The following is a 20,997-nucleotide window of genomic DNA, read 5'->3' on the forward strand; positions in this document are numbered from 1 at the left end:
AATTAGAAATATTCTTCTCATATACTCAAGATCTTAAATGAACCAGTCCAAATAGAACAGTTCCACTGCAGTTACATGGGTCAAACATTAGTGCAAATACAGTTATGTTTCAGGAGCTGTAGTTACTCATTGCTTACAGCACTTTTCAAAGACCCATCTCTAAATTTGTGGCTATTTTCATAAGCATCTTTTGAAGTTCTGAATAAAGTTTTCTTAGTCTATTGACAACTAGCTCTACCTTTTTTGCTGCTGTTGGTTCATAAGCATATTAAAAAGAAATCTTGGGCATAACTAACCTATTGAACTTGCAGACAAGGTTGGTGTTCTGCCCCACTCTCCCCATTTTCTTCTTGACAAAATTTGGTATATTTATTAGTATTATTAGAGTCTATTTTCCTGAACATTTTTTGCAGTTGACGTGAGCCCCGATGCCAGAATTCACATAGCTGTGTAAATTCTATTATATGAAACTGGCACAAATACAAACCACAGCATAACTAGATCACAGAGCTGTCGAGGTTGGAAGAGGCCTCCAAGATCATCTAGTCCAACCATCAACCCAGCACCACCATATTTACCCCTAAACAACATCCCCAAGTGCCATCTTCAGGTGCTTCTTGAACACTTCCAGAGATGGCAACTTCACCACCTCCCTGAGCAACTTACTCCAGTTCCTAACCACTCTTGCAGTGAAAAAAATTTCCTATTTTCTAATCTTTATCTCTCCTAGTACAGCTTAAGGGCATTTTTCTCTCATCCTTTCACTTGAAACATGGCAGAAGTGACCAACTCCCACCTCACTACAGCCTCCTTTCAGGTAGCTGTAGAGAGCTGAGTTGTAGGTCATCTCTTCTACTTTGTGAAAAAAATTCATTTGTTTACAAGGAAAATCTTGCTCAAGGTTTTGAGCAAGGATCTTAAAAAGAGGATTTTTATTCCTTTGGGGAAGATGGTCTTGCATTTTTCTGCATAATTGTGTTAAGTTTGCTGGGCATTTCTGTGAGTTTTGCCCTTTACTGTCCTGTAGCTCATAATTAGGAAGGTTTCAACAACATGGAAATGCAGCAATGTTTCAGTTATAAATTGCTTTTAGACTGTATATAGCTTAAGAATATTTCAGGATTCTTAAGGTAAAAGACACTCTGGAATTTCAGATAACAAAATTGCTGTTAATTTTTAATCCATGCCAAATAATATTGCAGGAAGTGAAACAAGTTTGTTAGTAGTGAGGGTAATAAAGCTCTCCCAAAATATCAAGCAAACTGACAGCTTTGAAAAAGTCGGAGATAACTTATTACAGAGAGGGGAAAATAAATATTTCTGGTATCAATTGGCATTTTCCTGCCAAGTTTGTGTTGGTCAAAGTGTACGTTTACTTCTGAGTTCAATAGTTCTCACTTCCTTGCATATTGTATGCTGGAAGGAGCCAGCAGCCCGTGGGGGTTGGAGGTGGTGTTTGCATGGCGTAGGTGGGGTTGCTCCCGCTGCCTTTGAGGGCTGCCCTGTGTCCCCCAGGGCAGGTGACATCCAGGGGCTGGGGCAGGGAGGGAGCGGCGCAGTCGGGAAGCGGCGGCACGCGCGCACCTGCCCGGCATCTGCTCGGGACGCCCGCACCTGCCCGCGCCTCTGGCACGCCCCAGCGGCAATGCCAGCTGCACATCTGGCTGGGCTGGCCTGGAAAAAGGAGCAGATGGCTGTGTGCAGCTTCAGAGAAGCCAAGTGTTTGCTGAAATGAGCCAATGAGACGTGGATGCATTTATAGATGTGCGGCTACAGTGCTTTGCTGGACGTACTGGAGGTTTTCAAATTACTATAGTAGAAATATTTATCTGGAAGATGTCAGAAACAGCAAGAACTGATTTGTTCCCTTTCTTTTCAAATGTGTTCTTGATTGACACGACCACTGTCCAGGGTTTAAAAGTCAAGACAGTGTTCAGTTCCTATCTATTGCTTCTTCTATGACTTTAGTCAAATTGTTCAGTTTTTAGTTCTTGCTTATAACAGTAGTCTCAATAATATAAGTTTTTTAGCCAAAATTGCTGTGTGAAAGTGAACTTTTAATGTGTTAACATAAATATTGATGTCATACATGTATTCTCCTCCCCTTCATCCTTGTTTTGGGATTATTTCATTTGATGTTCACTGAGAAACAGCTGAGATGTGGTTGAAGGAGAGAAATGGAACTGTGTTAAGAGAAAAGTGTTAAAAGTACATTATAATATCTCTTACCAGCATTATTTTTTAGCATCCAAAGACATCATCACTTCTTAAGATATTCTGATCCCAATGTTCTATGTGAGGAAAGAACAAACAGGGACAATAAACACCAAATGTGTATAGGTAGTTGCATATTACCTCCAAAGAAAATTAGTGATTTATGGAGAGATTTAGTTAAGGGTTTATAATCTCATCAGCATGTCAGCATGTTTAACTTTCTAGCAAAATCATACAATTGTATGTTGTATTTGTACCCTGAGGCTCCAGTACAATAGAGGAATAGTTCAGCCTAGGAGCAATGGTAAGTAGTATTTTTCAATTACAGGAGGCTGAAAGCATAGTGGTGTTCTGCAGGAAGTTTATTTTGGCACAGCACCTTCTGTGTTAAAAAAAAAAAGGAAAAAAAAAAGGTATCCTTTGATTTAAAATGGCTGGGGATCAGTTCCTGAGGCTGAAATGTTATCAGCAAAGTGCCTGCAGAGTCCAATGCTGGCTGAAGGGCTGCAGTGCCAAAGTTTGGCTAGTTACAGAGCATGCATTTTCTTTAAAACAACTTCTTCTCTGTATTCAATAAGTCTTTAAAAATGGCCAAGTCACTCTCAATTAACTGTATCCCTGTTTATTTTTAATTTGCTCTGATATAGTGCTAACACAAGAAAATGTAGAATACTACCTGTAAATAATTTTATTTTCATTAAAACCTAAATTTGTAGTCAGTTCTTGAATAGCTCAGAAGACTATATTTATGCAACAGCTGTGTGCACCAAACAAGGTTTCTCTAATTTCTCTGTATGCATTCATCTAAACCACAGCACAGGGTTGGCATTCTTGTGCAAAAGGCAGCAGCTTTCAAGCTGTGTCTGGCAATTTTCCATTTTGAAAGGAATAGGTGTTCTGGGAGTGGATACTCTATTGTAGCTTAGTTTCAGATGAAATCCTGATATCTTGAACATCCCTGATCACAGGTTACAGTTTGTCAGTTCCCTTCACAGGTCATCTGAAATGCTGCTGCGTGACTCATTTGATTTGTCTTGGAGCTTGGGATTGTCATGAAATAGAAGCAGACAAGTTCTTCTTTTCCTTCTCAACCTGTGGACTTAACACCTAGAAAATTCCTTAGCCAGAACTGTTTGCTGTGGCCCATATCACTTCAAAGGGTGAACCGCAGTATCAACAATCTTACTGTGCAGCTGCTTTGCAATACAAAGAAACTCAAGGGGGGGGAAAAAAACCTACAAAACCTATATTGCACTGGCAAGCAATATTTGCTCTACTGGAATTCTCTACACAAGGTATCTTGGTTCAATGACAGTTTTATTTGAAGAGCTTGACATGAATAACAGTTGTGATAATGTTTCTGGAAGCTGCAGTGCTTCAGACATGCTAAATTTTGCCAGGTCCGATTCTGTGAAATTCTGTTGTTTGCAGTCTGAAATAAATCAGACCCTTAAGAAATACAAACTCAAACAGCTTAAGAGAGGGGATGAATGATCCTACATTAGGACAATTGAATAAACCTTGAACCTGCGTTCTGAATCTAGGGAGGAAAATAAAGAGTACTGATTTTTAAGCTTGGCTAATTAAGCCTGGGACAATTGTAGCAGTGAACTGAGCAGTTGCAGGCCTAAGGAGCTGTCATTTGCCAATGGAGTCTGATGCTGTGGAAGGACAGACTGCATCAGCAAAGGCAGCCAAGCACATTCTGCCCAGTAGTTCTGTTGGTGGCAGAATTTTTGCACCTAAAACTGTGTTCCATGGACCAGTCCTATGATTAAAGAAAGGGATAGTGCTGGATTAAGGTGTGGATAAGGACTTCAGATCAGGAGTATGGTCAGGATGAGGCAGCAGCAAATGAAGACCCTTATTTTGAAGATTTTGGTAATGGAGCTAGACAGCGTAGAGTAGAATACAGAAATATATAGTGAATGTCAGAAAGTAAAAGAGTAGAAAAAATTTGGTGTTTGAAGGCTTACAATGGAAAGTTACTGGGAGAGAAGTGACCTTTTGCATGCTTTCTAAATTTTTTCTGTGTCCCCTAATAACGTTTGAATGTGTTGGCCAATTTCAGCTGCATTTGACAGAAATGTAAGAGTCAGAGAGAACAATACTTACTGCTGGTTGTTTTAAATAGACAGCAGGGAAGATGGAGAGGGCACTCTAAGTTGCCCAACAGGATGAAACTTTATTGTGGCATCACTTTTATTAGGCCATCCATGTGAAAGGGAAACATTGCTACAGGCTACAAGTATTTTCAGAGTCCCAAAAAAATAAAATGTATTTCCCAACCAACAAAATTCAATATTATCTATGTGTTGGAAAGGTGAGGAGATTTGAGGATAAGTATGTCACCAAAAACATGAGTAAATATTTAAGACACTAGAAATTAAAATCCATTCACATTTGTGGAAAGGACATGGCTGCTGGCTGGGCTACAGTCAGATGGTTAGCTTGGTGACTATATTCAAAATTGATGTCAGCATTCTGTAGATGTCATAGGTACTGGGGACTGTCACCAGCACTTTGGATCAGAGTTGAGCAGTTGTGGCTAAAATAAGGGAACTAATGTTATTCCAGTCTTTCTGCAGGTGTTAACGTGCTGTCCATTGCAGAATTGAATAAATAAGCTGAGAGGACAAAACTTTTTAATTGTGAAATTAATTATCACAGAAGTGTCACTTATGCTGGGGTTTGTTGTGGATATGATAAAGATTTCTGATAAAAGCAGCTGTTTATAAAAATTAAACAAGAAACGAGATGTAATCTTTTTGGAACTGAAGGAAATTTTTTCTAGTTGCAAATTGGTTAGCAGTAATACTTTTGTGTTATTATTTGTGCTTAATGGTGCATAATGGTAAAAGCAATATTTAATTTTTTTTAAAGTTTACTTCAGTGGTGGTTTTGGTTTAATGTAAATACGAGTGTTGTTCCACAGAGAGGTATCATTTTACATCAAAGTCCTGATAAAACACAGTAAATAAACTTTCCTGAACGTATAAATACTAAACAATTGGGTTGTTTACAGCTAAATATTTACTTCAAAGTCTTAGAAGTGTTTAAAAACTGGTTTTTCTAGTTTCTGTTGCAGCCAATGCCCTCATAGGATCTCTTTTCAATCCCCATTTTCCTTTGCACACACCTTGTTTAAGCAGGAAGAGCTTAATTTAAGCCATAATCTTTCATCAGAATAAACCTTAGTCTGTTTTCAAAATACTGGCACTCCTCTCCCCCCTCAGTCTGACAGGGCCCAGCAGCTTATTGCTTAAAGCTGACTGATGCCTAGTAAATGCACTATTTCACCAGCCCACCTCTGCAGGGTGACACTCCTGTAATTTACCAACATTGCACCAGTTTAGGTTATCCTTTTCTCAAGAGCAGAGAGTAGAGCTCCAGTGTGCAGGGGCTTTAGCATCCTTTTCCTGCTCCCACTAGGAATTTATAGTAATGGCTGAAGGCAGGACAATCTGCTCTCTGTCTTGGGTTGAGGTTGTTTAGTGCTGCTTTCCATTGCAAGGACTTGTCTCAGCTGAGCGTTCGTCTCTCTGTACTTAGAACGTGGTGTGCCTTAGAGCTCTCAGGCAAAGCTAAGCCTTACTGTTCTAGTGACAAGTTCCTGAGATAGGATCTACCTGCTGCCTTTATTGCTCAAGCACAAATTGCCTATGGTTAAATATTTGGGCATTTATAGATACAGGTGGCTGCTAGGAGAGTTAATGTAAGAAGCAGCAATACTGATGATATAGCAACTGAGTTCAAATGGATCTAAAAGGAGCTGGTTAAACCAGACAAGTACACAGATTTTGATCACTACCACTTGAATTCCAGCAGTTTATTGCATGGGACAAATTATATTGATTTGTAACTATTGTTGAATTGATTAATTTCAACTGTCCTTGTATGTTATGTTTTCCCTTTCATCACAAAAACAGTATGTTCTTTTATAGGGGGGTGAGGAAGGTGGGGAAGGGAGGAGTGGAGAAATGTATTATGTAATTTTAAAGCTTTTTCTTTTAAAATTTCTATGTCAAAATGTTAGCCATAGTCATGTCTTATGTATTCAACTTCACCACAGGAAGAAAGCAACAGAACAGGAAAAAAGTAAACTCTAACCTAAGTAACAATTATTAATACAGACTTTTTACATTGAAAAGGGGCATGCCCAGAATGTTGTTGAAAATCCTACTAAAGGAGCACATTTTAAATTAAATGTTGTATTTAGTACATTGAGATACAGAGGACATGTAAAATAGCACAAGTAAAGAACTGTGAAATTGTCATCATATATTTTCTCCTTGGTTTCAAGAAATTCAGATGGTGAGATGGCTTTGCTGTATCTGCTGACATCTGGCATGTTCAGATACTCACCCTCACTTTTCAACTGTCATAGAACCTATTTATCATTTTGACGGAATTTGAAGCTTTTAAACTCCAATTAATTGAGGGACAAATGGTTTGGGGTTTTTTTGTATGCTCCTGAAAATAGTTTGAGCAGCTTTAAAAATGCATAGTACAAGGTTTAGACCTCTATCAGAAAATCCCTTATGAAACTACAAAGAAGAGTCAGAGGACTACTAGTATTTCCTTAAACATAAAGGTATTTTTACATCCTGATTATTACTAAATTATTATTTCATTAGATGAAATTTGAACTGGAAATTTGCCTTTCATATACAAGATCCATGTATTTTCTCTTCCTGTAAGTGAAAACTGTTCAGCAGGATGTGCAGTCTCGGTCTAGACTTGCAAAGTGCTGCTGTGAGCAAACACCTTCCACTCTGCCAAGCCTCTTTCTGTCACCAGTGCACATGCACACAGCCACAGAGATTGGCCTGAACTCAGTGATATAAGTCTTCTAGCAAAGAGATTTCTGAAATTGTTAGAAAAAAACTCCATGCATAGTGTTGTGGATGCTGTAGCACTTCTCTTGCTCTTTTCAAGTAGCTTACCCCGTTCAGATCAAGCCTCTGATATCAGTAACCTCTGTTGCAATGATGCTAGAGGACTGGGAACTTTTGAGTTCTGAGTCTTCAAACAGGAAGAAGTTCTCTTTTTCCCCAAGTGCTGGGAGGGTGGGGACCTGCCATTGGTAGGCTCAGCAGCAGCCCAGAGCAGAGGCAGCTGGTGCAGGAGGAGCAGTTCTCACACAGTCCCTGTGTCTCTCACACAAATGTCATCAGCTGGTGGTAGGAGTAGCAGCAGTGAGATCACAGGGCTGTATCTCATGTGGTTCACTGGGGTCCTGAGTTTATAGAAATGGTAAAAAGAGTGGACACAATTTCCAAAAGGAAGTAATCTCTAGGGTGTAATGCCCTGCAAGACAAGACTTCTTTTCTTTTGGAATTTTCCACTTCTCATCATGACATCTTAACATTGCAGACACCAAGCAGTTGTGAGCATTCCCATGGCAAGGCCACTCTGTGGTTTGCCATGTGCACAGCCTCATTGTTATAGACTCACTGTGCTTTCACTTTCTTTGGTTTTCATTGCCAGACATGGAAAATAGAAACTATCCTTTAGTCAATGTATTTCCTATCCTCTTAAAATAAAGAAATCACTGTTGATAGCTCTTGCATTGGTCTTGCTCATACTAATTTCTATTAAAACACCAAACCTTACCTGATATCCCTCACACACACACACACACAACCCCTCCACCCCCCAATACTAAATTGCTTTAGGAAAGTCCTGGGCTGATATCCCTAGACAATGAAGTCTTCTAACCATAGAGCCTGTCACCAGCAACATTATTTTATCTTTTTGGTCACTATGTCTCAAGTTTAACTGAAAAGAGCACAGCTAGGATTGTAAATGATGTGAACACACTTCCTTAGCAGATCTTCAGGCTTGATCTGGTGATCAGAAACAATCTAGTAAATGCAATGTGAGAATCTCAGCTGCAACATGATAAGTGACTGTGTGCACTCTAGCAGTTTACTTTAGTACAAATACTGGTTCACTTAAGCCACATTCCTCTCTCAAGTACCCTTCAGCATTGTTAAACAGTTTGCAAACCCCTGCTTTACTTGCCAGAGCAAGAGAGTTATGAGTGTGCATGTAGTTACTAGTCTCAGCTGGCAAAATGGTAGCTGACATCTGGAGGCAATAACTTCCTGAAACTCAATGGCCTTATCCCCTACTGAAAGTACATTTATTTTAAAGGGAGGGCAGGAGAGAGATTCCTTACTCTAATATGAAGTGTCATGATCAGAAAAATATGGATCTTTCATTTTCTAAATGACTGCTCAAATTCTAGTGGGAGGTGTCCCTGCCAATGGCAGGAGCTTGAAACTAGATGAACTAAAAAGATGAACCTTAAGGTCCCTTTCAACCTAAACCATCCTACAGTTCTGTGAAATTAGCTTGTGTTGTCTGCATTTGTCTGGATGCCAGTGGTTGTCGCCAGTTGTCTGCACTGGATGAATTTCAGCTACTGACTGTCCTGTTGGGTCAGTGCCCTGGTGGTGAGCCTGATGCCTTTCCAGGAATCACTAGAGACAGAATAAGTTCTTCCCAGAGGGCTCTGAACCTCCCTGCCTGGCATCTCCCTGCCTGCAACTTCGTATCTGAGTCCTCTTTTGCTTTTGCATTTTGCAGAAAGCAGCTCATGGAGATGCACCTCGTATCTTCAAGTCATCTTAACAGAACCCTACTGCCCCTTGTCTGTGGCTGGGGAGAGCCCCATCACAGAGGTCAGCTTCACCTAGTCAAATTTTGCAACAGAACTCAGCTCATTGTCTAATAGTGCAGAAAAATTAATTCCTTCACCAGGGTCTGGCTCTATTCTCCAAACGATTTATGATTTTCATTCTTGGAAGAAGCTTTGTAGCTCTTCTTTGCCGGCAAAGGTTTCCTGATTTTGTTATGTGGACCTTAGGAAGGAAAAATCCTGATTCATTAGTACTACATTTCACTGATTTTGCTTGTCATTTTTTAAAACATAAGGCACTGGTGCTGTATGTTCATACCTTTAAGTCTTTTGGAGATCTTTCAAGGTGTAAGATGTAATAATAATGGGCCAACCCTTTCCATTGCATTTCAGACAAATAGTTCACACCTCTGCAGGAGCTAGGGCTAAGACAATTTGAGTCACTTTTTGCCCTTTCTGTTCTGGACTGTTTTGGGTACTCCATTCCTGAATATATCCATACCAGATACTCCATTTCTGTTATAATTTATACCCTAAGGGTACACCAGCTACCAGGGATTACAGCATGGATGGCCACACTGTTATGAATCTCTCCTGCTCCTAACAGACTGCTGTGGAACAGACTGGAAAAGGCATTTCCCACTGAGAGCTTTGTACTGTTTTAACAATACTTAAAGTCAGAGTTTTCCCCATACTGGATTCAAGGTTTTTTATATTTTGCTGTCCTCTGCCACAACAGGATGTTAAATTCACACATGGAGTTTATCTTGGCTGTGAGTTTTAATTGTCTTGTTGAGCTTCTCGTTTTGCATTTTCTAAATGAGGTCACACAATTCCAGTATTTCTTCTGGAGACATCCAGGTTGAAGTGAAATAATTTGACTTTCAGATTACAGTCAAAGGAAATTCTGGAGTGTTTAAAAGAAAAGCTAGGATACAAAATAAACTTTGTTCTGTCAAATGCTGCAATTTAGATGATGTCTAAACACTGTAACATTTCCAGGGTAAGCAAACTCTGGAAGGTCAGTGGATCACTGACCAGTTCATGTTTTGCATTCCACTAACAGAACTTTTTTCCCTGCAGAGCTGCTAATGCTTGAAAAATACTGTGGGGCCATTTATTTTGTCTTTCCATTTACATTTTGAATGATTTGTCTTAAAAACTTGAATGAGATGCTGTATTTGTTAAACTTCACTTCTTCCACTTTATTGAATAAAACTAGATACAGAACCCTCAGACAAATTCTGATGTGGAGTAGAGGGCCATCACTGTCACAACATGGGGACAGCTGATAATTTTCTCTGCTGCTTGCGTGTTTCTATGGTGGTACAGACACCATATAAGATGGCTCATGTTTCCTGTGTGTGTGTGTGTGTGTTCCCAGCTTGCACAGGTAGACCCCAGGGCTGTACACCTGGGTGCTGTCCTTATCCGTGGCCTCACGACGTTGCTCATGGCCAACAGTGCCTGTGGCTTTCCCTTCAGGATGGATGATCTGATGCCTTGGGTAGTGTTTGATGGAAAACTTTTTCAAGAAAAATACCAGAAGGCACACCGAGGTTGTTCTGTGGAAGAACTTTTGGAAGGCAATGTAAGTAATCACTTCCTTTTAGTTCTGCATTCTTTGTAAAAATGTACCTGTCTGTTTTGTTGATTGTTTTTGTATTCATGTTTACACTTTCCCCCTTTTCTTTGTATTTTTCTTCTCTCTCTCATTCCTTTTTCATTCTCTCTACAAAACAAAATTAAAAAAAAAAAAAAGTAGAAATACTGAGCTTATGAAGGAAGCTGTAATTTTACCTTTAATGTTGTTCCCACTACTCAGAAAATAATAGAAGGAAAATAGTTGTCAATTTCAAAAATGAAAATGCCCACAATAGTTTTCTAGTACTGAGATATTAATGAGATCTTTCTCCCATAAGATTTTAAGCAACATATTAAGAACACCTTTAAAAAATCAAATGTTTAAGAGTGATATTTTTAAAGGCATTAAGGAACCTAAATTTTGAGATGAAGGTTTGGCAAATTCAAAGAGGAACTTCAAATCAGAAGAAGGTACATTCTTTTAGAACAGGTAAATATGGGTATTTCTTTTCTAATCTCACCAAGTACCTTCCTGTAGCTTTAAGTCCTTATTTGGTTCTCAGTTCCACTTTATCTTACAAATCTGAAGCTTTACAAGATTTGCTTGCTGTCTTACCAAAAGAGCAGTGTGATTTCAGACCTGTCTGGGCAGGGAGGTGCTGCTGAGCACTGTGCACTGCTCAGGGGCAGCATGGCCAGGCTCACAGGTAGGGTCTGCTGGGCTCAGTGCCAGACTGTGCTGTTGCACTGGGGGAGCCTCAAACCAGACCTGCCTTGTGCCCCACCAGCACAGAATATGTGGAGAGATGCTTGGGTAGATCTGTACCCATCTGGGAAGGTAGCTCTAAAGACCTTCAATTAATGTGTCTTTCTCAATTCATGTGTCTGAAAAGCCTATACCATTTAACTACTTTTGAAAATCTTACCTTTGAAATTCTTTTACCTGCTACTGAATGTATCACTTGAGGTTAAATTAATTAAAGAGAAAAAATGTTTCAGTTTTGATTAATTTTAATCTTATGCATCAATGCCAGTTATTTTTGTATAACTGGTTATCTTTTGTGATTTTGTGTCCAGCTGCATCCCATGCTGGTCTGGAGTGAGGAGTGCAGCTCTTGTGGGTGGGTGGAATGAACATGTTTTTAGCATGAAGGAGGAGAATAATCCTTTCCATATGTGTTCAATCATATGATTAGGACCATAACCTCTATCCAAATCCTGTGGTTCCTATTAATTGGTCTGTTGATTTCAGTAGATTTTGGATTGGACTAATGGTTCATCCAGGAATTTCATGCAGGACTTTTACAAAACAATAGAGGGTTTAAAGAATAAATGGGAAAATGTTAAAGAATCCAAAATGAAATTGATACTTGTTTTCCTCTTGGGTAGAATCCAGGTTAGTGGATAACTTTGACAATAAAAATTTAAATCTGTACAACTTTTATATTAATTGATACAGATATTTTTAAATGTGTCATGTAGTATGTTTTAGCTAACATTTTAAAAGCTTGTGTTAGTGTTGGAGTTCTATTTTATTCTGTTTTATAATGAAGATGAAGAAAGATCTTACTTTCCTAGAATTGAGTTAGAAATATGCTTGGTCAACTGAAATATCTAGGTTAGGGTTTTTAAAAGCCTGATGCTCTGTTTTAAACAAGCCCCAGATAAACTGTTCTGTTGTGAGGAAAAATACTCTAGCTATGTGAACTTTCAGAGTAGTTTAAATACCTTTTTCTTTTTTAGGTACAATTTTATGGTACATATATGGCAGAGATATGTACCCAGACTAATAAAATAGCTTTCAGCTTATCAGTTTGAGACAAGAATCTGTTCTGGGGAGAATTGCCAAGAGATGCCAGTTTAGTTGGGAACACTGGCAAGAGAACAAGTATATGTGATTGGTTTTTCCTCTTATTATAAGTTCAGCTTTAAAAAATAAAAATGGTACCTAGTTCCTGGCAGAGCTTAATGTACTGCTGGAAGCCAAGATCTTTCAGCACTTGTTTGTTAACAATCTAACCTTGAGCACCACAAATCTAATCTGGTGATAGTGACAGTACTGTATTCAGAAAAGAAGTTATTCTATATGGTATGTTTGTTATGGAAAAGAAAAATTATATGAAAAAGTTATTCTTTTGGTTGTTCAGTGCTTGTCTCCTAAGTTCTAGGGTCCTTTCTCTATTGTCTGGACAGTTGCATTACTTCAGGGACTTGAGGCAATCTCAGAATCAGTGTTGTTTTCTATCTGATAGGCTTAAATACAGTTAATAGGTTTCTGACAATTACAGTGGAAATACAATCCTGGTTAAATATTTACATGTGCATAAAAAATTTTGAACATCTTAGGGTTTGCTTCCTACCTTCCTTTTGGTTCTTATACCAAAAGAAGAAAATGTGTACACTAAATACAGTTGATATTTTTGTGGGCAAGTTTTTGTGTAGCTCAGCTCTTTGTAGCCTAACAGCTGTTAAAGATAAAAAAATGGACAGCTTCTGATAAGAATAAAAATAGAGCCATCTTGTTTTTTTACAAAATTATGCTAAGCTCATATTATGCTAGTTCTGTTTTTCAAAACTGTAATCATATTAGTTTGTTTATCCACACAGAAAATTGGCTATAATAGTCTCATAAAGAAGTGAGGCAATGATATTATCACTTTATTAGCCTTTTTATTGTGCTTCTCACTAATGAGTATGTTCATGGTCAATTTTTTAAAATTAGAACCAAATTACATCATGGGGTCGGCATAATTGATGTTTTGTTCTTTTCTGATCTCGCTTTTCATCCAACCTCCATACATTCTGAGATTATTCTCCCAGGAATAAAATGAAAGGTTTTTCTGTGTGCTCTTCACAGGCTGGACACAGTTTGTGTGGCAAACAAAATTTTAAAAAAATCTGTGGGTTTTAGTTAAGTCTCTCTAAAGATGTTTGTTAACTCAAGAAATGTATTAGGGAAGTTAGGGAAGTTCTCAGCAGGTTTCATTCAGGGAGTCAGACTCTACCTTTAATTTAAGAAACCTCTCTAGTTACTGCAGCCTTGCTACCTATTAGATTCTTTTACCTTATCCTGTCATCTTCAAAAGGAAATGTCATCCTGTAAAAATCAGTTCAGTTTTATGAAAATAACAAATTATGGTATTGTTCTAAAATCTCTCTTTTCCTAATTCTCTTCATTGTGTAGCAAATCCCACATGCCCAGTATCAATCCGAAAAAAAAAATACATTCTAAGATCTGTCACTTTTTCAAAGCTCAGAAAACAGAGAAAGTCAAGGATGTATCACATCTCTCAATATTGCATCCTTAAATAGCTTCAGCTTGTCCTTTTGACAGTAGATTATTTTTTTATCGCACCACAAGGTAAACACTTGAATTTAATTCCCCCATTTCTTTTTAGACTGAGTTATGTTTTATCAGTCAGGAGTTGGGGCAGATGTATTACTGGTGGGTAAGTTCTGTTTCTAATGTATGAGATTAAGAGACTGATTCTAACTGGTATATTTTCCATGAGTTCATCAGTCCTTATCTGGAGGCTTTAACCATCTCTGCCTGAGGTATTGCAGATGGAAATCTAGTTAAGGGGATCTACAGGTGCAAGGTCATAGAATAGGACAGGACAGCAAGGGATTTGCAGATGTGAGCAGAGAAGGAAAACTACTTCACTGAGAAAGGGGAAAGCATTTCCTCTGCACCCCTACTCACTCCTCCAGGTATCCACATTTAATATTAAATGTTCAAACTTTATTTCCTGTTAAAGTGTGAACCAGATCTACCAGCTTCATGCGTGCACAAGTGTGGCTAAGTCTTAGAGTTGTTGTGTCTGTGTTTGATTTGTGCTACACCTGAAGAAAGAAGAGCAGAAGAGTAATTGATTTTTAACTGTGTTTTCTGCAGGAGTCTTTGTACACACCCTTCCAGAATCTGAAGTCTCTCATTTGCAAGATTTGCATGGCAAAGAACAGAACAATACAGAGCAGACCAAGAGGGAATGGATTTAACACAGGTTGGCATTGTGTGAATTTTCTCAGTAAAGTTAATATATAGATGAGCTAAATTATCCTTCAAGAGCAGCAGCAATTACATAGGCAGCCCATCAAGCTAAGTAAATTTGAACTCCTTTCTCCAAGAAGCAATGAAAAGATCTAAGAAAGTATTTACTCTTTTTAGCAATTTATGTGAATTTGATTACCCAAGTTTTTATAGAATAATATTTCCATCTAGGTACATAGCTAGTGAGATATATGCAATAAGTATCATTAATTGACAGAAACATCACTTTTTATTCAGTGACTAAAGATATTTTTATATGAGAAATTAATGGCCTAGCTTTTTCTCTCAATCCCTCAGGGGAGCTATTTAACATTGATAGCTGAAGGTCAGAATGAGGCATTGAAGATGAAATACTTCTTATTGCATTTGCTGACATATTTCAAAATAGAAGAGGGCTTTTGAGCAATTTGAAAAACTCTGCTTTCTTGCTTAAGATCTTGCTATTTCCCCCAACTTTATGGCACAGTTTGCTAAAGAACTCCATTTTCAGAATTGTTTTCCCTACCTGAGTTACCTGACTTTCAGGGTAAAAAACATCTAAAAGGTTTTTTTAAATCAATCACATATCAGCCTGAATGTTGAAGCTTCAAGACTTTGAAATAATTTACACTGAATCTCAGTGTTTGTGCTCATATTATATTTATTACCTGCTTAATACCTGATCAGTTATAATGTCTGTGAGAATAAAAATTACCCCTTCAGAATTTCTTGAGCAAATTACAACAGACAGAACTGTTTTCTGCTAATTCAGTACTTTGCATTATGTGGCAGCAATACTTCTGATGTGGCTCTACAACGAGCTCATGCTGGACACTCAAAATTGAGGATATCTGTTGGTGATTTATAATACCAGACCTTGGTAGCATCTGCTTTTCCTTGAGAGCTATATTTAACCATTTTAATTATGATTTGTGATTCCAATTTGGAGAGGGATTTCTGTTTGTTTTAATGACTGCAGTCTCCAAATCTGTGTCATAAAATTTTGATCTGGTTTCTAAATACACTTGTTAACAGCTTGTAATCATGATGTGCATAGATGGAAATGAGGGCAAGAGCCATGCTTGTTAGGCTGACTTTAGCTTGGAAAGATCATAATTGTGCTTGAGTATTTTGGCACAAATACTCTAACTAAGAAATACTCTGTTTCCTAAAAAAAGAATACACTGTCTCTCTTTTTCTCCATTTAATCTTACATATTGTCAGAGTTGCTTAGTGACTACTGTTTTTCAGGAAGAGAACAAGGAGATTGTAATCCCAGGTTCCAACAGCCACACAGAAGTCATGTTGTTTCTCCATATCACAACCAGATGAGGGAGTTCACACAAAGACATCAGCAATCCCAAGGTAAAAAATGGGTGCATGTTTGTGGGTTTGGAATTGTCCCTATCACCAGTATATCAGCTCTGTGTCTGCCTGCAGTTCATGTTTATGTGTGCAGTAACCCTACAGCAGTCAGCAACAAAACTTGCCCTGATGCTTTAAGTTTTAGCTTTTATATTTTTCAGATTCTGTGCTGCTTTAGTGTGTAGTTCTGAGCTTCACCTTAAGGCTTGGTAAGCTCTCTTCACAGAGTAGGTAGACAGAACAAGTCCTTTTCCAGCTAGGGACCAAGGACAATCTATACTTGTTTTGGGCCCAGAGCATAAACAATGTGGACTGAAGAGGAAAAACAAGAAGGATGGGACTTCATAACCTAAAGCTGTAATTGGACAATTAACTCCAAAACTTATAAAAATGTGAGACCTCATGACCGGTCATCCATTTTTGTGACCATTTTGGGTTCATCTTGGGTGTAGCCCTGGCTAGGCTCTTATACTGCCCAAGGTGTATCCATTGAGGCCTTTTAATAAATACCTACTTCATTCTTTAACTCTGTCTAGCCTCTGTTCTAGGTCAGCTTTCACAAGGCATCAGCATCAGTTACACAGTTGTGTATTGCCTCTTGCAAAAACCAACTCTGCAGGGTGAGGTGGAGTGTAGCACTGTAATCTGCAGTCATCTTCTACTCACAGTGTTCTGGGAAATAAGCTTTCATGTGGTATTTGTAATTTTCAAGCTTGGTCTCAGCTGAACTGTGTTTAAAATTGTAATTGTTCTAAAACAAATTGGCACAGCTGCACAGAAATGTGTCTGAAGTCTTTAGCTGCAGATCTTTGTTCATACTTCAATAAAACCCTCAAGCATATGAATAAAGTTAAACACATTCTTAAGTGGTTTTCTAGATCAGGGTCCCTGCTTCCAGGTCACTGCCTAAGTGATACAAATGCAAGTTTTGTCTTGCCTTGGCATTAATCTTAAATCATTCACCAGTCTCACTTCTTGAAAAGAACAGACATTTCAGTGAAACACCACAGTGGATAACACTGTTGAGCTGACTTAATTCAGTTTTACTTCCTCGTTACTGTGAGTTGAAGCACATACACGTAGATTAAAGAAAATAAGCAAATGGAAGAGAGGTGTTTAAAAAACATCAATTATTTTATTAAGTCTGCAGAACCTGAATTTCTTTCATATTTCCAGGAGAGGTTTTCAAATAAGATCACTGATGTGATTAGGAAAGATAAATAATAAATAGATACAGTGAAGTCTTAAATGTGTTTCAGCTGCCACTTTTGAATGCTTCAGAGTAAGATAATATCATTTGATTCACAAATAATATTATTTGATCCTCTATGTAAAATATAAAGCTAAAATATAGAGTATGTACGCTGACCATATGCAAAACCCAAACTGGTCATTGTTACCAGTTCTTGACCATCTGAAGAACCCTGATATTCAGGGGTCAGATAATCTCTGACCAGCTCCAGAGATTTTATGGCTAGGTGTATTCCACAAAGTATGTTCCACAGTAACTGTGCTGCTGTGTTATAAATGTCTTTCAGTAGCATTATTTAAACATCTTGGCTTCTTCTACACTATACCTATTTCTTACCCTCAGGACACTCTTAAAACATGATCCCATAACTGCAGTTAAATTGCCTGTGTTATAAGTGAAACAGGTTTATTGGAAAAATACATCTGTCTTTATAAAAGAGCCCTTCAATGTTTTAGAGCTCCTTTTAAAGTGATCTGCCAACATGACTCATTTTGGCAAAATTCTTCTATTAAGTTTGCTAATATTAGCACAGGTATTTGGGTTACTTCTCTACGTAGCTGTTGTCTGTTATATGAGTGTCTCAGCACAGAGAGAGAAAGAAAAAACAGCCATTTTCTGTTCATGGTAGCTTATGTGATAAAACTCCCTAGTAATGATATCTGATATCTGAATACTGATATCTGTCTATCCCATCCTCTATGTACCTTTCCATGGTACACTGTTATGGCTCCTTATAATACATAAATCATATGGCTCCATATAATATATAAATAATTGGATTAAATACAGTAAAAAGTAATGGAACAGTAACCATGGGACCCATATCTTCTCTATCAGGAGTGTATATAATGATTAGGCAGCCTTTGCTCTCTCTTATCAGTTGATGTTTAAGAATTCTGTGACAATGTCTCAGCTTCACCAGTGGAGTAAAGAGTGCCTCCAAGAAAGCATCAACCTGAGAAGCAGTGGCATTTCTCTGAGAGGATGGCTGGAATCCCCTCAGGCAGAGCAAGAACTGGACTCAGGCATCCTTCATTATATGGCCAGTAGTAGCTGCTGTACCCAGCTGCTGTAATAAGCACCTCATCCTCTAGCTGTATTTTGAGTGCAGGGAATTCAGTTGTGGCTTTTTTTGCATTTTGGGAAGGTTTGGGGGTTTTTTGTTTGATTTTATTCATTTAACTTCTCTCCATAAATTTCTTGGCTGTGTGTTACAAATGGATAAAAGCACATCTGTGTTACTCAGAGCTGGACATCTAAGCCTCAGGAAGGTAGATTTCCCCTTAATATTTCTTGTTTGATAATTTATGGATTTTAGGTTTGTGGCTGCAACACCACACCACAGCCCATGTACCCTATTGGTAGACAAACTTCATTAATTAGAAGTTAAGACCACTCATACATCACAATGTTAACTCATTCTCTAAGAACCTAAAAATAAACTGAGCATTAAGAACTATGGAAATCACTGTTAATTATCCATTTCTTCACAGAATGTAATTGCATCAAAAGGGTACATTCACTTCAGTCTTAGCACACTGTAAAACACATAACTGCTGATAATACAAGCAGCCTCTCATTTGCAAGATACTTAGTCAAGTCTTCCACACTGGTGTTGCTTTCAACCATGCTTCTGATTAATAGGATTTTGGTAGAACTGTAATTCAGATCGGACCTGGTGGAACTTCAGTGCTGAGAAAAGATTTAATTTACATTGTGGGGCTGCTTTGCTAATAGAGCTCTCTAACTAAAGCAGTATGGTGCACAGGCACACTTAAACCAGTATGAAAATATTGGTAAATATAGCTTATGTCTGGTTCTAAACAGCATATTATCCTTACCTGAATTCATACAGTCAGATCTACCAGTCACAGATGAGATTCACTATCCCAACCCATTAACTTGAGTAGGCTTAAAAGTTACAGTCACCCAAGAGTTTTAAAAAGAGCCACCATGCACTTTATCCTCCAGGATCTCGGAATACTAGCCCCAATTACACACCAGCTGGGCAGGGACATGTATTTTTTTAAGATATGTATAATTGTAACTTTTCTTGCATGCTATCCTAATAAGCCCTTGTTTTTCTGCTTTAATGTTCACTGAATGTATTTAATTCCTCTCTTACTGTCTTCAGGTAGAAGATCAGAACATCCACATGGGAGAAGGCATCACCATCATCCTCGGTAAAGAATTCATGTCTACAAGTGGCAAATGGGATGGTGGAATAGTTGCCACTGGGATAATTTTTGTTTATTCAGGCTTTCACCTGTTTTTTGTGAACTGTGCAGAGTAACTGGACAGTGTGACTGTGGAGAAAATCACACAAAGCTGAGGCTGTTCAGCTTGTTAGTGACTTATCATGTTAGGTCTAAGCTTTTTATGAGACCAGAATCACCAAAACTTAAGTTACAGCTACCTGAGGCACGGTAGCATCCCAGTATAGCTATGCTGTTTTGTCCATTTGACAAGGGAAAGTCTGAATTGTTTTTTATAACATTGTGAGATATTCCTGAGTGTAAATGTAAGACTTAAGCTATAATTTTTGCATATTTTTGTAATAGTTGTTTATATTACAATACTTTCCTCACCATGAATAATGTGTCATGTCTACACTGTATTGTGGTTTATGTCTTGATTGTGGATTATATCTGTGTTATACCATTGTTTCTGAAACCCTGAAAAGTTTGAAACATGACATCACTGTTGTAAGCATCATCTGCCAGTGAAACAATGTGACTTTCTTGTAAAATGTAACACTTTTTTACAAAGGAAAAAAAATTACTTTTACATTTGATACTTTTAGTTAAGGAACTTTTTATAATTTTTTTCAACTGAGGAAGGAATCTATCATGCTCTACTTTTATAATGAATAAATATATTTTTCATACTCTGTATATAGCAGCAATCCAAAAAAAAAAAAAAGCAATGAGGATTTCTAGTTTTATTAGAAGTATGAGCCAACACCATTTCACACAACACGGTGTCTTGATTTGTGTTTCAGGAAATGCACTGTCATCATAGGGGTATTCCTGCTTCCTTTTTCAATTGATTTTCCACTGACTGTAATTGTACTATCATGTTTTTACTATCATTTTTATCCCTCCCCTACAAACCTTTTGAAATAATGTGGTCTGAATTTTATGGAGACTTCTCTGGTTTCAGGGATCTCATGATGTATAATAGTGTATTTTAAAAGAATGTGATTGTGTGCCAGAATTTGTTGGTAATTCCTTCTTCAGGCTTTGATATGAGAAAAGATGTCTGTTATCCTCAATAAACAAAGTTAAATACAGTCAGAGTGGGAGTTTTGCTGTGCTAGCTGTGGTATGAATTGTTGGTAATAATTACCCTGATTACTGAAGAATTGATAACGCCTCTATGAGGTTGTTTTTCTTCCTAATGTTAGACCATAAGGAGAAGCTGCTTATTATTATTATTATTTCCAAGCCAAAAGATTTTTTTCCCACCAGGAATAGTAGAGGGAAAGCAGAATCATGAAGCTGAAACAGAGAGGTGCTGTTTTCCTTCTCACTGAACTTTGAATTGTTCACAAAACCACAAAGCTTACGGACTCTAGAAGGAAATCATATTGTTCTAGTTTAATATGTGGACCATAGGGTTGTTTTGAATGGTTACAGAATAGAGGACAAACAGACATGGATTTGAAGTGAAGGAACACTTCAAAGAAGTGAAGAAAGCATTCTTGTTCTTCTGTACTGCTTAGTCTTCTCTAGCCTGTGCTCTGGGCAGCTGCCTTTCATCAAATATTCACTGAAATTGTGGATTGATTTAATAGCCTTATGTGTTCCCCTTATGGAAGGGGATCCAGAGAACATTCCATAACATCAATAACTTAGTCAACAGTGACTCAGCAGAAACTGTGGCATGGTCATTGTGAGAGAGTGA

The 20,997-nt window shown here is 37.9% G+C and overlaps 1 protein-coding gene across 2 annotated transcripts in view; it reads left to right on the forward strand.

The window, feature by feature from the left end:
- Positions 1-20,383, forward strand: part of FAM120B (family with sequence similarity 120 member B) — a 48,091-nt gene extending 27,708 nt beyond the window's left edge. The window contains exons 7-10 of one of the 2 annotated variants that reach the window (XR_011679850.1): positions 10,245-10,451; positions 14,340-14,457; positions 15,738-15,839; positions 19,226-19,248. Coding sequence is in view for 1 of the 2 variants with exons in the window: in XM_071431341.1 (XP_071287442.1) it covers positions 10,245-10,451; positions 14,340-14,448; positions 15,726-15,839; positions 19,226-19,278 (483 nt within the window). In the remaining variant the exon portion in view is untranslated. Of the gene's footprint in view, positions 1-10,244; positions 10,452-14,339; positions 14,458-15,725; positions 15,840-19,225 lie in introns of both variants that reach the window. The other variant, XM_071431341.1, reaches the window with a different exon arrangement.
- Positions 20,384-20,997: the final 614 nt, after the last annotated feature.

Source organism: Agelaius tricolor, unplaced genomic scaffold, assembly GCF_023055355.1.
Source record: "Agelaius tricolor isolate 1412-34295 unplaced genomic scaffold, bAgeTri1.0.p SCAF_1, whole genome shotgun sequence".
NCBI lineage: Eukaryota > Metazoa > Chordata > Aves > Passeriformes > Icteridae > Agelaius > Agelaius tricolor.